Source organism: Chinchilla lanigera, unplaced genomic scaffold (assembly GCF_000276665.1).
Source record: "Chinchilla lanigera isolate Chin_1 unplaced genomic scaffold, ChiLan1.0 scaffold00004, whole genome shotgun sequence".
Taxonomy (NCBI): Eukaryota; Metazoa; Chordata; class Mammalia; order Rodentia; family Chinchillidae; genus Chinchilla; species Chinchilla lanigera.
This window is the reverse complement of record NW_004955405.1, coordinates 20,152,390-20,168,445: the sequence shown is the minus strand read 5'-3', so window position 1 is coordinate 20,168,445 and position 16,056 is coordinate 20,152,390. Positions and strand designations below refer to the sequence as shown.

The following is a 16,056-nucleotide window of genomic DNA, read 5'->3' as shown; positions in this document are numbered from 1 at the left end:
GTCAAATAATATATTAAAATTCAAGTCAAAGAAAGCGAGAAGTAGAACAAAAAGGTCTTGTAATTATTTCTCAAATAGATGCTTATTCTATGTGACACACTGTGCTGGTCCTCATGGTGACATGCTAGACGGCATACAGCAGCTATAATTGTTATTCACTAAGGTAGCTTATCACATTGCAAATTTAAGTAGGAATTGTATTTTATGATGTTTATTATATTTTATATTAAAAATATAAATTCTGTAGTTGAGACTGGGAATTGTTTGCACCATGATAATGTAATTCTTATTCAGAACATCTTAGAACATATAGGTAAACCAAATGAAAATAAAAACTTATCCAAAGAAAGATTTTACTTAGTTACAAAAGCCTAATTTTGTTAGCAAATGAAAAGCAATTGATATCTGACATTTAATAAGGCATGCAGGGTATATTCAAGTTTGAATTTAACATATGATAATCTGTGTGTGGTTCCTATCTCATAAAATAGGACCAACATTGCTGAAACAACTCTTTCATTTTTATAAAAGTCATAATTCAAGAATTCCTTCAGGTGTTATTTTGAAAACTTGAACTTTGTAGACCTCTGACCATTGAGAATGGTCAGTGGGGAAACACCACCCTGCCCTGTATCTTTAAGATAATACGTGTAAAACCTGGCAATTGGCATATTTCAGAGCATGAGATAAACTTGGAACACAATTAAGTTATTGTTCTTTTAATCAGCTTGCATTTGTCTGTTAGAAGACAAAAAGGTAAAACTATACCAAAACTAAGATAATTACATTAATTCTGAATTTTATGTAAGTTAACACTTGTAAGTATGTAGATAATCGTGGGCTATGAATATGATAATGCAGGTAAAGGTGAAAAATGAGTCACACAGTGAAGGAGCAAACCACAATGAAGAAGGAATAGAATATGTCAAAAATATTCTATTTAAAAATTTGCAATTTGAGTTTTGAAGACAGAATATATGTACATGTATGGTGTGCTCATGTGTATTCATCCATGTGTACATATGTGTACATGCATTCACATATATATTATTTCTGAAATTGTTTTTTAAATTTATCATCAAGAAATGATTTAGTGCCAGTCTTGATATCTTTTTTTGATGTAAATGGGAGCTTTTAAGTTTTGGTATCAATGTATTGTATTTTTTTTCCACCTACAGATGCTGAGAGATCCCAATATAGTCTAAAAAATGTGTTAATTTGTTTAGAACACATTCAGTGAATGATTAGTTAACTAAAGAATTCTCATTCCTGGGAGCAAATCTCTGAGGTATTAGAAGTTTCTTTTTTTTTTTTTTTTATTCTCTCATCCCATGATTTCACTGCTAAGATTTGTGACATCTATTTAATCGGGCTTTTTTCACTTTCAAGGTATGAAATGTACAATTTATCCCACTCTCTGCTTATTAGCTTCTATTTTAACTAAATCTATTGTCATGAACATGTGGTTCCTCCACTATTAACTATATGGATGGGTTAAATACATGCATAGGTGAACTAACGAACCCTACAACCCTCTTAAAACCGGTGTGACTGTCAAGAAGTTGCAGACCTGGAGAGAGTTGTAAAAGTAAATTCTGGGTTTTAGCTACCTGCAGAGGGGCCACGTTCACTGCGTCTTTTAGAATTTGTAATGTAAAGTTCGGAATACAGATAGAGCTAGAGGTAGATAAATATGAGGAGGAGGGGGTGGAGGGAGGGACTCTAGCTAGCGATAGATGCTTAGCTAGTTTTCATATGACATCCATATGGATTCAGTAGAATGTATTGTCCATCTGGGCTGCAAATTTCACTCCATCTGGCATGACTTATAACTGAATGCTTGCTGACAAAATTATTTGTTATCCTACAGAGCTATGGTGCAAATTACAGTGACATCCTCCCCACTCCTTTTATCGTTCTCCTTGCTCTCCTCTTCCTTCCTCTTCCTCCCCCTTGTTTTTCTTCCGTTATCTCTTTTTCCTCTGAGCATTTATCAGAAACTAACAGAAAATGAGTAGCTGTTTCAGTGGATTGCTTTCACTCTCAAATTTTTATCACTATAGAAATTTTTTAGCCTTTTCTTTCAATACTTCCAAATGAATGAAAGACAAAACTATATCTAATTACTCATCCTGAAGCAGAACACATCTCACAATTCTTCAAGTTATCCTCTGGAATATAAAAATTGAGCTGAATTTTCATATTGACAAAATATAAGAACACAGGCTATTTGGTATTTTTTTTTAAATCTAAGATGATATACATTTTAGAAGTCTTAAGAGTAATTATTCCCAGAAGCAGAAGGATGTACTAGATGACTTCTGGAAACCTATTAAAAACGAATATCTGGCTTCAGGGTTTTTATTTTATCCATTTTTAAGAAAGTGTAATTTAGTCATCTTTTCAGTTTTCATTTTCACTTGCCTTCTGTAAAATTCATGTGTTTGAAATGGCTAGAATTAGACTCTCTAGAGTTTTTTTATAATTTACTTATCTTGGTTCATCTTGAGGTTTTTTATAATGATCTATCTGTAGCAAATTAAATAAACATCATTCTCCCCTCATATATTAGACATTGGTACTATGGTCCTATTAAATATTATCTCATGTGTAGTATTTTTTTCTTACTTTCACTTAATACTTAAAGTAGTTTCACGATAAATTGAATCAACAAGACTAAGAATGAGGGCTGGGGATTTAGCTCAGCGGCAAAAGCGCCTGCCTGGCAAGCACAAGGTTGTGAGTTCGGTTCCCGGTACCGGAGAAAAACCAAAAAAAAAAAAAAAAAAGACTAAGAATGAAATTCTTTGACAATTTAAAATAATCTTGAAAAGATATTTGGCAACCTAAAGAAAGGTGTCAAAATATCCTATCAAAAGTATGAAAATGACTTCACATTTCCAAATCTTTTACCCAGAGAAAATGCTCTAATTTTACTCGGTTTTATAGGAACATAGTGTTGATCAGATTAAGCATCTTTACTAATTTCACATGAGAAAGTGTCTGTAATATACCAAAGTCCACCTGCTGCAGATACCTCCTGCATCCTGAAATGCATTCTTCCATGTTCTAGTCATTTCATGCCATTGCTTCCCTTTGCAACCACTGACCTTGTCTTTGGACAACTCTCACCACTTTTCTTTTCCTGGTGGAATACTGACGCAGCCATAAAATGCTTTTCAGATTAACTCACGTGGAATCCCTTATGGCAAGTTAATTGCTGGCACCTACCCAACTACAATGCACATATCTTGCTGGTTAACTATGTATTGTTAGCTGATGCTTGTTAGTTGATGTTTTAGAGTTTCTTAAGGACCATATTGCATATTTTATAATGATGCTCAAGGGTATGGGCACCTTACCAGGTAAATTAAAACATTCTGTCATTCATCTTTGATTAATGTGCAGTAGGAGAAATGAACTAATGAATGTTGGGAGGAACTGATGCGCAGAAGGGACAGGTGTAATGGGATAGATCCCACATTTTTAATTAGAATAATCATCCCATTCTCGGAAAAGTTATTCTACTGCCTTAAATTTAGGTTTTCTCATTTTTGAAATTGATAGGTTTCTCAATCCAAATGACAGAATGTGGGACAAAAGAAGTAGCACTTATGCATGTCTGACACAGCTCACCGTAGTGTTAGGCCTTCCTCCCGCCTTAGTTTTCAACTGACTTACCTCCATGGAGACCCCTCGAACCCACAGCCCAGGTGAATTACCTCACATGATGAATTTAGTTAGAGCTGATTTGATTATGTAAACCTCATAAGTAAAATATTGAAACAGTGTGTGTCTTATCTTTTCAAATAGACTAAAAACTCCTTAAAGGTAGACATATCTTTTGTTTCCCATAATTAGGAACAACACAAGTCCTGGTTTACTAAAAAGAGTTTTTCTTTATATCTGTTTTTCTAGAATAATGACTTATGGGTTTTTCCCGCCCCCCACTTGAACATGGTCCAGTTCAATTATAAATTATCTACATATCCAGCCATGGTAGTACACCCTGTAATCCCAGCACTCGAGAGGCTAAGTCAGGAGGATCCTTGCAAGTTGGAGGCCAGCCTGGGATACATAAGTGAGTTCAAGGACAGCCTGAATTGCATAGTGAGATCATGTCTTAAAAAGACAAAAAAAAGAAAAATCATCGACATCATCCCTAATCATAGTACTATAGGGCCAGTGTACTTTTTCCATTAATAATTATCTTTTTAGAATTTGACAAAGGAAGTATGAATCAATTTCTAAAATTAAAAGTAAAAACCACCAATTTTTCTTTATGAATGAAGGAAAGTTCATGCATATGTATATGTTGTATTTTTAATTGATGTACTTTAAGTTTTCTAAAAATTTGTTCCAGTGTATGCTTTGTTTGCTTTTGTGGCTTTTTTTTTTTTTTTTTTCTGAGACATTTTTTTTTTTTTTTTTTTCTGAGACAACTTTCTTTCTCTAGTTCAGGCTGGCTTTGTGCTCTATGTGTCTCTGGCTGGCGTGGAACACATAGCAGTTCTCCTTCCTCCACCTCCCAAGTGCTGGAATTACAGGCTTGTGCCACCATGCCCAGCTATAGTGTGTGTTTCGACTGAATTACAACACTTAGAAATTCTTAACTTGTAGTTTATGAGGGAATGCATTATTTTTAAGGAACTGATGACAGATCTCTATTTAGGGTCTTCCCACTGAGCAATACCCTCAGCCCATTTTTATTTTTATTTTTTTAATTTTAATTGTAATTTTATTTTTATTTTGAAGCAGTGTCTCAATAGGTGGCTAAGTTGCCCAGGCTGGGCTCAAACTTTTGATCCTCCTGTCTCAGTCTCACATAGTATGAGGGATACAGACATGCCCCACCATGCCTGGCTTTACTTTCACTTTTATTCCTATAAACTTTTGAATAAAGCTATTCTATCAAGTATCACTAGCAATTTGGAGCACAGAGTGTTTTTTAGACCTTATTCTTTGCATCTTCCATTATAGAAAGGGAAAGCAGATGAGTAGAAAAAGGTTGGGTGTATTTTGCCTGGTAGTGTGCTGAAGTTTTCATCTCCTTAATCTCATTTAATTATTACAAAAGACGTGGCGTGAAGCACCAGTATTCCCGTTCCACAAGTGAAGAAACTGAAGCTCAGCAGGGGATGTGGGCTCACTGGGTCCTACATTTTCTTGGTATTCTAAGACCATGGCCGAAGCTTTCAGTTTCTAATAAAATCAAAGTCAAACTGATCTCATATTATTGATCGTATCAGTTAGGATAAAGTTTAACTCAATTACTTCCACCATATTGTGTGAGCAGTACATTCACTCTGGCCAGGTACATTTAGGCACATGATACACATTTGATTGCAAAAGTAGATGTTTGATAATTACTTAAGGTATGGAGGGAGAAGCGGGGGAGGGAAAGGGGAAGTAAAAAGAATTAGGATTTGTTATGTACATGTACCAACTGCACACAATGAATGTGACGTTTAGGAATTGCAAACACGTACTAAAAAAAATATAAAAAATATTTTCCAAGAAATAGAAGAATGTGGGTATTTTAAAAGGAATTGCTTTCTTCTTTCTGTGCTTTTTGGTGAAATTATCCGCCCTTGTTGCTGAGAAGGAGGCGTGGCTGCATTTGAACTGTTCTTTCAGAAGTGCACCTTTCTGATGACTGCTACTGTACTGCACTAGCCTAGCGTCTCAGAACATTAAGGGCCAGGCTGTTGGGCAGCTCACAATACAGATTTCAGTCTTAAGAAAATAATTCTTTACTTTGCTTTAATTGCAAGGTAACAAGTCTTTTTGGAAGCCAGGTGTTTTCTGGTTGCTAGTTTTCAAGAGAAATGATTTAATCCAAGTATCTAATGATCAGTTATAATTTTTTAATGTTAGCATACAGAAGAACTTCAAGTACAATAGTAACACTTATTTAAAACTATTTGAAACTATTGTATAAAAATAAAGGTTTTCTCCTTTCCCATCTGCTTACTTATGAGAACAGTGTTCCTCAGTAAATAAGTCTATAAAACTGAAAGTTGGAATCCAGTATCATTCTAGTATTATGTTTGATTTGATACATAAGCCTTTAAATGAAAAGGCCAATGGAGAAATATAGTTCCAAAAGTATTTTCCGTCTCATGTTTAGTATTTATCAGCGTCTTAACATATTTATTCCAATATAATAAATTGTGTTTAATATTTGTGAATGCACCTTATTCTTCAAGATACATTTTGATACATATCTCATTGAAAATTTAAATATGAAACATTTAAAACACATATATACATGTACATATGTTTTAGAGTAGCAAGCTATGTTATTGATAAAAAATTTCAAACAAATAATAAGATAATAAAATGTAGTAAGATAAAATTACATGTAAGGAAAGAAATTGAATGTAATTGAAAGAGTAAAAGGAATTTTATAAAATTTCCAACTTCTGAGACCTTTCCATTAACTCTTTTTTACTTTTTAATAGAGAAGATAGATATTAAAATGTGACATTATTTATATTTTATTTGATGCATTTAAATGTCAACAGAGCTTTCTTTTATGAGGTCAGTCATTATAATATACCATAATTAATGCTCTTGAAATATTTGCATTTATGATAAGATATTTGTGTTTAGGATGAATATTTGTATTTATGATGAAATACAAATATTGTATTTGCATTTTGATGCTATATGATAAATATTTGTATTTATATTATGATGATGGCATAAATATTTCTATTTATGATTTGTATTTAGGGTTTTAAACTGTCTACAGTTCAAAGCACAAACTAACAAAGTTTTCAAAGCATAGTGCTGCTACATGGTGCTCAGAGCTGCACTGAGCCTCCTCCAAGGGCATCCTGTCCAGGCCCGCTGGGCCTCTTGAGTCTGAAGAAATGGTGCTTCCCTGTGTAAAAATAGCAGGAATGTAGATGACTGAATCTAATAGTTATTGTTTTCTTTAGGCTCCTTACATAAGCCAAATGGATCTGTTTCTTAGTGAGATACATGTTTCCTTCTCCAACCTTCTAGTACATCCTATCTTCATGATTTCCATAATGATGATGAGGGACAGTACTTTAGCTTTGGCTTCTCCAACATCAACAAACAAGACAGGAGTTTGTATCAGTGGCAATTTTCAGACTCCAAAAGTACCTTCACTTTTGCTACCAGGCATAGCAAGTTGAGTTCTTCCCAAATAGATTGTCAAAACAATGGGATAAGTATGTAATACAGAAAAAATGGGAATAGTTGTCTACAATAGCAATCGCAGCAAAATTTAGGATAAGGCAGTGAATATAAAATAATTATAGATTAATGCTGTCTCCCTCCTGCTTTTATCAAGGGTAATTCATACCAATTTCCTCCCCTCCCTGCAAAATAAATATGAAAAAGCAAGGCGTGTTTTGTTATTGGCCAAAATGCTTTGGAATTCCTACCTGAAACAAAATAATTTTCTGCTAATGGGAATTCAGCAAATGTATGAGACTATACCAAAAACATGTGAAATTGTGTGAAGATATTTGATTTATTGGCTTTGTAATATGAAATCTAGTTCAGGTCCTATGTCAGATTCCATTTGCAGGAAAGCTTGAAATAAATAATCTATTTGGTAAACTTCTTTTGCACTTTATAACCTAAGATTCCGAGAAGCTTCCAGTTTGTGTTTGAGACATTATTTCTACTTGCTTTCTTTGGAAACCATGAATCACATGCTTCTGCCACCACAGAAGTGTGATCCCGAAGTGTATGGCAATTAAACCCAAATTGTCAAATACATCACTGCTCTCCAGAGCTAGGACGTCTATATGGATAGCCATTTCCAAATTTTGACAATGAATTTGAACAAATAGCTTGTAGTTTATGAAATAAGGAGAGCTAGGCACGGTGGCGCATGCCTGTAAGCCCAGCACTTGGGAGTCTGAGGCAGGACAATTGTTGCAAGTTAGAGAGCAGCCTGGGCTACAAAGTGAGTTCAAGGCCAACCTGAACTGCATAGTGAAACCCTGTCTCAAAAAGACAAAAAGCAAAACAAAACAAAAAATGAAATAAGGAGAAATCACTAATTTGAAAAACAGAATATAATGACTGCTTAAATACCTCGAAATAAGAAAACATGATTTTTTGGGCTGGGGATTTAGCTCAGCGGCAAAAGCGACTGCTTGGCAAGCGCAAGGCCGTGAGTTCGGTTCCTGGTACCAGAGAAAACCGCCCCCCCCCCCAAAAAAAGAAAACATGATTTTTCAAATTTACTTAAAGTGATGTATTCATAGTCAAAGGGCTTAATGGTTTTAACAAATCGGGTGATATTTCAGAAAAGAAAAAATTTAAAATTATTTAAATGCTCAAAAATAAAGAATGGAGGCTAGTCAAAGGGACACAGGTGCCAACCTAAAAGAGGAGCTCCCAAAGGAGCTGGGGAGTGGCCAAAGCTGGGACAATATGATCAATAGAACAAATTATGTAATACGAAAGTATAACTTAAGAATAAACTAAATATACCATATATGGGTATGTACTGATGTAAATAACTGACTGAAAAATAATCCCTGAAGGAACTAAATTTCCTTCATTGATTAGAAGTCCAATGAATATGTGTAAGTATTCTCTGCTTCCAAAGATAGGGCTTAATTTCTTCCCTTGTTACTAACATGTTGAGAGCTTAATAGATTTAGTGACTAATTCCAAAGAAAAGAGTATGAAAAGGGAAATACAGTAACTGTATAGAATAGAAAAATAGTAAACACTACCTGTTATTGTTGGTGTGCGGATGTCCCCCAAAAGCCTCATGCAGTTTGGGGGTGGGCTTCTAGAATTTATCATTGATCCATGGCCCAGTGCTGGGATTATGGTTGTGAATGCTACAACCCTAGGTTGGGTAGTTTGCATACAATATAAGGAAGGGAAAGGGTCTTGCTCTCTGCTGCTCCTCCCTTTCACTCTTTTTTGCTTTTGTTGTCTTTCCTCGCCCTGAACTGCTGCCTTCTGCCATGTGCCATTCTGCCTTGGAGCCAGCTGAGTATGGATGAAAACCTCCACAAACTGTGCACTAAATAAACCTTTCCTTTCTTAATTTTGGGCATGAGATATTTTGTCTCAGCAATGAGAGAAAAGTAACCAAGACACAACCTTAACTAAGTAATAGTTAAAAGTAACCACTGACACTTTGGACATTTGGTATCACAAATAGGGTGTGGTGAGGGTAGTTCACCTCCTTGGTAGTCTTCTCTGTTGCTCATAGCCCTTGTTCAATCTCAAGGAAAACATCCAATAAACGTGTTATATAAAAGCATCAGATTGTGGCACACCCTAGAGAATGCTTAAGCAATATTCTCAAAACTGTTAGGTGATGAAAATCAAGGAAAAGTAGAGTATCACACCCAAAGGAACCTAGAGACATAGCAGCCAAATAAATGGATTCGACTCAGGAGCAGAAAGTACATGAATGGCAAAACTAACAAAATCCAAATAAATCTAGAGGCTGGAGAATAATAATTTCAATTTCTTCATTTTGATAAATATACTTTGGTAATATAAAATGTAGAAACTGGAGAAAATAAATGAGGAGTACAGGAGAATGCTCTGAGATATCTTTATAGTTTTTCTATAAATCCTAAATTATACACAAATTAAATTTCAGGTTTTCTTTTAATTTTTTTTTTTTTGGTACGAGGTATGGAACTCAGGACCTTGCACTTGCTAGACAGGCACTGTGCCTCTGAGCTATATTCCTGGCCCCCAAAATTTCAGTTTTAAATGTTCTGGTTTATTTATAAAGTCTCTTGTTAAATCATTAAATGCAAACACAACTACTCAAATACAGGTATCCTACTCAAGTAATTGAGTCACTTTTTAGGTTTTCTCCCATCAATATTGTAAGTTTGAAGATAATTAGAGAATTTAAAGTACAAATAAATATTTTTTTGGAACCTCCAGCTTCAAAACAGGAGGTTTTTGATTATGTATAATGACGAGAAAGACCCACTTCTGGATCATTCTGTTTTCTGCCTTGCTGGAGTCTCCACTTTTAAGCCATGTGTAAATGGAACATTTATTTTTACCTCTAAAAGTTATCAAGTCATCTGATATGATCTTTTATGCTATTTTGTTAAAGATATAAAAATAAACATATTTTTCAACTGGTTTGCATCATTTTTCATCTGAAGTAAAAAATCATGTCATAAAAGATATTTCATTAATTGATTTGTAATAATATATGAAATAATATTCCTTAAAATAAATTTAGGACAGAATATAAGGCATTCATTGGCCAGCTTAACGTTTTGTCTATGTTAGCAAATGAGAAAATAATAATTACATTCATATTCATGATGCTCTTCAGGAGTTTAGAAAAGTAGAAAATATTTCCACTCCATTTGTAAATACTTCTAGTATTCTAGAGTCTTAATTCATTGTACATAGTGCTCCTTAATGTGCAGTTAGCCATAATATATTTTGATTTATACATTGTGAAAGCCCATTACGTTTGAAAAAGGCTTTGCAAAAATTTAAAATGTTATGAAAAAGGCTGGGGCCATAAAGAGATTCACACACAGAATTCAGAGTAATAAAACAGTTAATTCATTACTAAACGCAGCTTTAAGCAGTGTGTGAAACATGCTTCAGGTTAGTCAGAAGAGGTCCTCTGAATTACACTGTGCATGCTTCCCTGAAATGGAACTGTGTGTTATTGGTTAAGCAGGATATTTAGCATAATCACTCTGCTAGACTGTGGTGGAGGGAGGTGATTACCACTGAGAACAGACGGGCAGGTCCACAGCACTGCCAGATTCTGCACAAGCTCCATTTATCGTTGGTTCTTGCTTTTATCCTTTTGTGTTTTCAATTTTTTTTTTAACACTGTATGTTCTACAGATCTAGCTGCACAAAAGGTCGGTGGCTGATTCCCTTTCAGCTTAGATTTCAAATGTAGATGAAAGATTCAAAATGCTATCTCTGTGTATCTAAGAAGGATGGGGCAGATTTCATTTTACCCTCTAGTCTCCCTCAATGCATGCACGGATTTATCCGTGCGCTAAGCTGTCTGCTCTGCTTCTGTAGCTCCTTGTGGATTATATTGTCTCTGTGATCAGAAATGATTTTCTCGGATATGAACACCGTTTCTGGCTCCCCTAAGGTGCATCCTCCTAATGGGACCCGGTTTTACACTTTTCAAGTAAGTGTGCTTTAAATGGCTTCACTACTTAGGAAGTTTATATATAGTCAAACTTTTAATAAAGAGAAATATAAAGAAAGGAAAATTGAAAAGTGTGAAAATTTCAAAGAGGATGTATGGAATGTATAATGTGCATGCCAGTTTAACCTGCTTTAAAATGTGGAAATAGGATGGCATTAAAGCTCTCTGAATTCAAGCAAAATAATAATGGACACTTAATTTTCCACAGAGATTTTAAAATCTGCTCTAGTATCAGGCTGGAAAGTTTATGAGATATGTTGTGTCTCCTGAAGATTTTTACGGTTGTAATATAGTGAACTTTGTAGAATTACTTCTCTTAAGAATCAAGGGAGAGTAGAATTAAGAGATATTTTATGGAACTTTGCAAACAAAGTCATCTAGGATAAAAAAATATTTATCATATACATAGCTTCAGATTATTTGTTATTTAATGTCATTATATTATGCAATGTACAGCAATAAATAATGCAGAAGGCTTAAGTGACCATGTTTTGTATGCTTTTCAATTTGAGGTAAAGTAGAACCTCATTAAGATGGAAGATTTTCTGTGTTATCAAAAAGTCAAAATGATTTATAATATAAATGTAAATGTGAATTACAAAGCTGTTACCTACTAAATGCATTTCAATTTCCTGTGAATAAATTAGTCATCAATCTGGGACATCGTTAAGGTTCAAGTAAGTCAGGTTCTACCTCATTTTATCCTCAAATTGCATCTTGCAATACTAAGCTTTACTTTAACTCGATCGTGTCATCATTACATGAAGTGAAATAAATCTCCTCTTTACATTTATTTTGCATTAAATAAACACAAACAGTCTGTAATTTATATTTCATTTGGTTTTACATTTATAGAGCTCTGGGGTAAAATGCAAAGACCAAGAGAATTATTATAGTAAAGTTAGTCAGAATTTTATAAAAGAGACTTTAAATGCACATCAGATTCATAAGACTCTTGCCTTTATAAACTCTAAGCAGTAGATATAATTATTCTCTCTCCCTTTGCTGTATTTCTATTTTTACTCCTGTCCCTTTTCCTGTTTCACAGTGATGTCCACTGATAGTGCAAATCTGAGTTGTTCCAGAATATATTCTCTTCCCTGGGGTGATCTGCTTATTGTGGTCGTGATTCAAAATGCAAGTGCCCTGAGGCTGTTCACAGAATTATTATTTGTTTCTCTCCATACACAGAGATATAAACACTTTGTACAATATTCTGCAACTGACTCTTTGGGGGAGCTTTTGACATTAAGTATTCTACTTGAGTCTCTTAAAGTTTAAGGGTCAGTAAATTCCATATGCTCAGTCATGACACAGGCTTTTTACAAGTCCTTCAGTAAAGATCCTGCTGACATCTTTCTTGGCAGGTGATTTTCTTTGAGAACACACTGTAATAATTTTTAACCACTCCTTTTTTTGTTGACACAATAACAAAGTCATGCAAAAACCCTAGAATGTCAGGTAAAATACAAATATTGGCAAATAAAAACTATTCTCCTCTATTTTTAATGATACAAAATGCTATTTCTTTCCAAGGCTTACACAAACAGGTAACGTGTCTTTACATTTAGGTGATTATCTTTTTGTTGCTATTGCTGTTTTCTGGGGGGTGGATAATGAAAGAGAAAAATACAGTCTTTGAAGCATGAGGTGAAGGCTTACAATGATAAACTCATGGCCATTATTTTCAAAGGAAAGAATTAGATGGTTATTTTTCATACTTGTGTGCATGAATCTATTTAAAGGCCGTGCACCGTCTTTGGTTGAAACATTGGGAAAAATGAGATGCTGTAAAAGTAACAAACTGTTTGTCACAAAAATGCATCTTGTGAAAATGATTAGATAAATTTTCCAAAATAGTTCTCATTATGCAGTGGCATAAATGTGCTTCTGATATTATCTTTCTTCAAGGAGTTGGGATTTTAATGCCTGACTTCTTAAAATTATTCCAGTGTAACATATGCAAAAACATTTAAGATAGTTTAGTATGAATAATACTGAAGATCAGTTCCATTTTCTCATTATGCATCAGAAATACCCCTGTCATGTGTCCAGAATGGCATATATCAAATTTTGAGTAAGATTACCTAAATAGTTGAAAGATAAAATAACAAATGAGAAACTAAGAATATTCAGATTATAATATTTTCTTTTTCATTGCATTTTAATTTAGCCAAACACATTCATAATTCTACACATATACATACAAATATGTTTATATAGAATTCCTAACATTGAATTAATTTTCTTATGTGTAATTTCTCTCTTATATGTTACTATTAATATATGTAAAATTGTGTGCGTTTTTCTATTCAGAGCTGCTAACACTCTGAATGATGCCAGCACCCAGTTTACGCTTTATGTTTCATGAATTACTTATCACCTATCAATCAAGTTCTACAGTAGAGTTGCCTAAAGGTGCCTTTTGACTGACAAAAATGAGGACTAAGTGCTAGCAGCAGAAAATTATTATAGTATTTGTATATATACTAGTAGTCAATCTATGCCAGTCAATGTATTAATTGAAACATATCATGAAATAAATATATACTTATATATAAAATATATTTAATGTACACATTAATGTGTATATTAAGTAGAGTACTAAAAGGCAATGAATTCTTCCTAATTTTATGTCCATAAAAATTATGTCCCATCATGATTTTATATTTGTTCTCTTATATATCTATGTTTGCCATTGAAACATTGCATCTGTGATACTAAACCTCTAGATGGACCAACTATGACATAATGTGGTAGCGCCCCCAGAGCTACTGAGGACTAATATAAATCCCTCACTTCCTAGACTGTGCATGCCCTCCTCTTCCTCTGTTCCCTGTGGTTCATTTACTTGTTTTATTTTGGGGGACTCTATGCAAATTTTCATGAAAATTAATATCAGTGTGGTCCTGCATAACTTTGATTCCAGTACTCTGGGAGGCTGAGGCCGGAAGAATGAAAATTTGAGGCCAAACTTTGTGACTCAGCTGGAGTCTGTCTCAAAAAAAAAAAAAAAAAAAAAAAACACAAAGGTGCTGCTGAGGGACAAGGCCCTCCATTTACTACCCAATAATGCACACACACACGTTTACAAACCACTTCTCTAAATCAAAGTTATTTGTTTTGTATGATGGGGGCAGTTTAATCTCGTTAGTTCTCAGAATACCATTTTTGTTATTAATACCAGCATTAGTATTATGTACTGGGTCTATGTGTAGAAGTAACTGCTACCCTCCAAAATACACTGAAAACTCAAGAACAATACTTTACCTCAAAGTATGGAAACATAGAAATATTCCATTTTCATGGCAAAAAAGAGTAATTCATATATCATTGATCCATAAAGTATAAAATTCCTTTACTTAAGTTGAATACAATGACCTTTGTGATTTGGAGCACACGCAAACCATTTTTCTAATGTTTTTTATGCTAGAAAATTCTTAGTATGCTTCTGTGTGATCACCTTTGTTTTTCAGTATAGTTGATCAAAGAGAATTCTTAACAACTCATCTCAACAGCTATGAAGGGTTCATTCATTCCTACAAGTTGTATTAAGTGTGTTTCTTTTGATCCCTCTTGTGGGTTCATAATACTACTGGCACAATCTTTATATTTTGTCACAATCTTTGAGACCAGTTTTTAATGTGTCAACAATATGTGGATACTATCAATATTTCAATATTTCTCTTTTATAAACGTGGTTATATTTGAAAAATAGACGATTAAAATATGAAACATTATCCCAATAAACAATAAATTATTTTCTTTTAAATATATAGGTAATTAAGCATAACTATATAATAATGCAGGAAATACATAAAGATATGTAGAGAAAATTTGTTTAATACTAACTTTTTACACCTCATAAAGTTTGATTCTTTAAAATATGAAACAGTTACATGTGCAATAAAAGAAAAACTTTAATTTTATTGTTCATAATGAAATGGTAGTCATTTTTTTGAGAAATGTTCTTTTTTGGAGAATGTTTTATTTGTATGTCTTTGCCAGTCTTTCTTTTTTCTTTCTTTCTTTTCTTTTATTTTTTTAGACATGATCTCACTACCTCCTCCATGCTGGCCTTGAACTCACAGCAAAATTCATGTGTTAGCCTCCCAAGTGCTGGGATTATGTCGTGTGCCACCATGTCCAGTTTTTGCCATTCTTTAGTCATTGCTTTTTCCTTATTTTACTAAGAAAAATTTAAAATTTGATTAGTATAGGTATGCATAATTGGCTGATGAGATTAGCAATTAAAAATATAAAAGATGAATGGGTGAGGTGAGGTAGAAATTTAAATGTGTTAAGAGTTTTTACTCAAAAGATATTACTGGTGACTATCATGGAGCAACATAGCTTTGTAAAGATTGAGGTAATTCTGGCTTTTTAGCAACAAATCTACCAGGCATGGTGGTTCACACCTGTAATCCCAGCACTCGGGTTGCTGGGCAGGAGGATCATTGTGAGTTAGAGACCAGGCTGGGCTACAAAGTGAGCTCAAGGCCAGCCTGAACTGCATATTAAAATTTTTTAATATGCAAATTAAAGTTTTTCTTTTGAGACTCTGTCTCAAAAAGGGGGGAAAAAAAAAAAGGAAGCAATCCAATTGTTACATATCCTATCATTTTGGTCCAGCATTATTTTTTCTCTCATTTGGAGCATAGTATAACTTCTTCTTATTGATAATTTTAAGATTCATCTAAAAAAATCTATGTTGTTTGACACATGTTCAAAATCATTAGGAATGAAGGCGGAATAGTTCTAATCTTCTAGAAATGATCAGAAAGATCCCATGGCTCCACAGTTACATAGAAATATAGGGAGAGGTCCCAGCTAAATGAGAGAATGAAATTTTTTCTTTAGATCTCTTATTTCTATGT

At 33.8% G+C, this 16,056-nt stretch overlaps 1 protein-coding gene across 13 annotated transcripts in view; it reads left to right on the top strand.

Moving 5' to 3' along the window:
- Positions 1-16,056, top strand: part of Ppfia2 (protein tyrosine phosphatase, receptor type, f polypeptide (PTPRF), interacting protein (liprin), alpha 2) — a 453,918-nt gene that overhangs the window by 123,221 nt on the left and 314,641 nt on the right. For 2 of the 13 annotated variants that reach the window (XM_013518025.1, XM_013518014.1), the window contains exon 1: positions 10,760-11,158. The exons of 8 other annotated variants lie outside the window; for them this stretch is intronic. In XM_013518025.1, the coding sequence (XP_013373479.1) occupies positions 11,078-11,158 (81 nt within the window). In that variant the 5' untranslated portion in view covers positions 10,760-11,077. Of the gene's footprint in view, positions 1-10,759; positions 11,159-16,056 lie in introns of those variants that run through there. 3 more of the 13 variants (XM_013518017.1, XM_013518024.1, XM_005374388.2) reach the window with 3 other exon arrangements.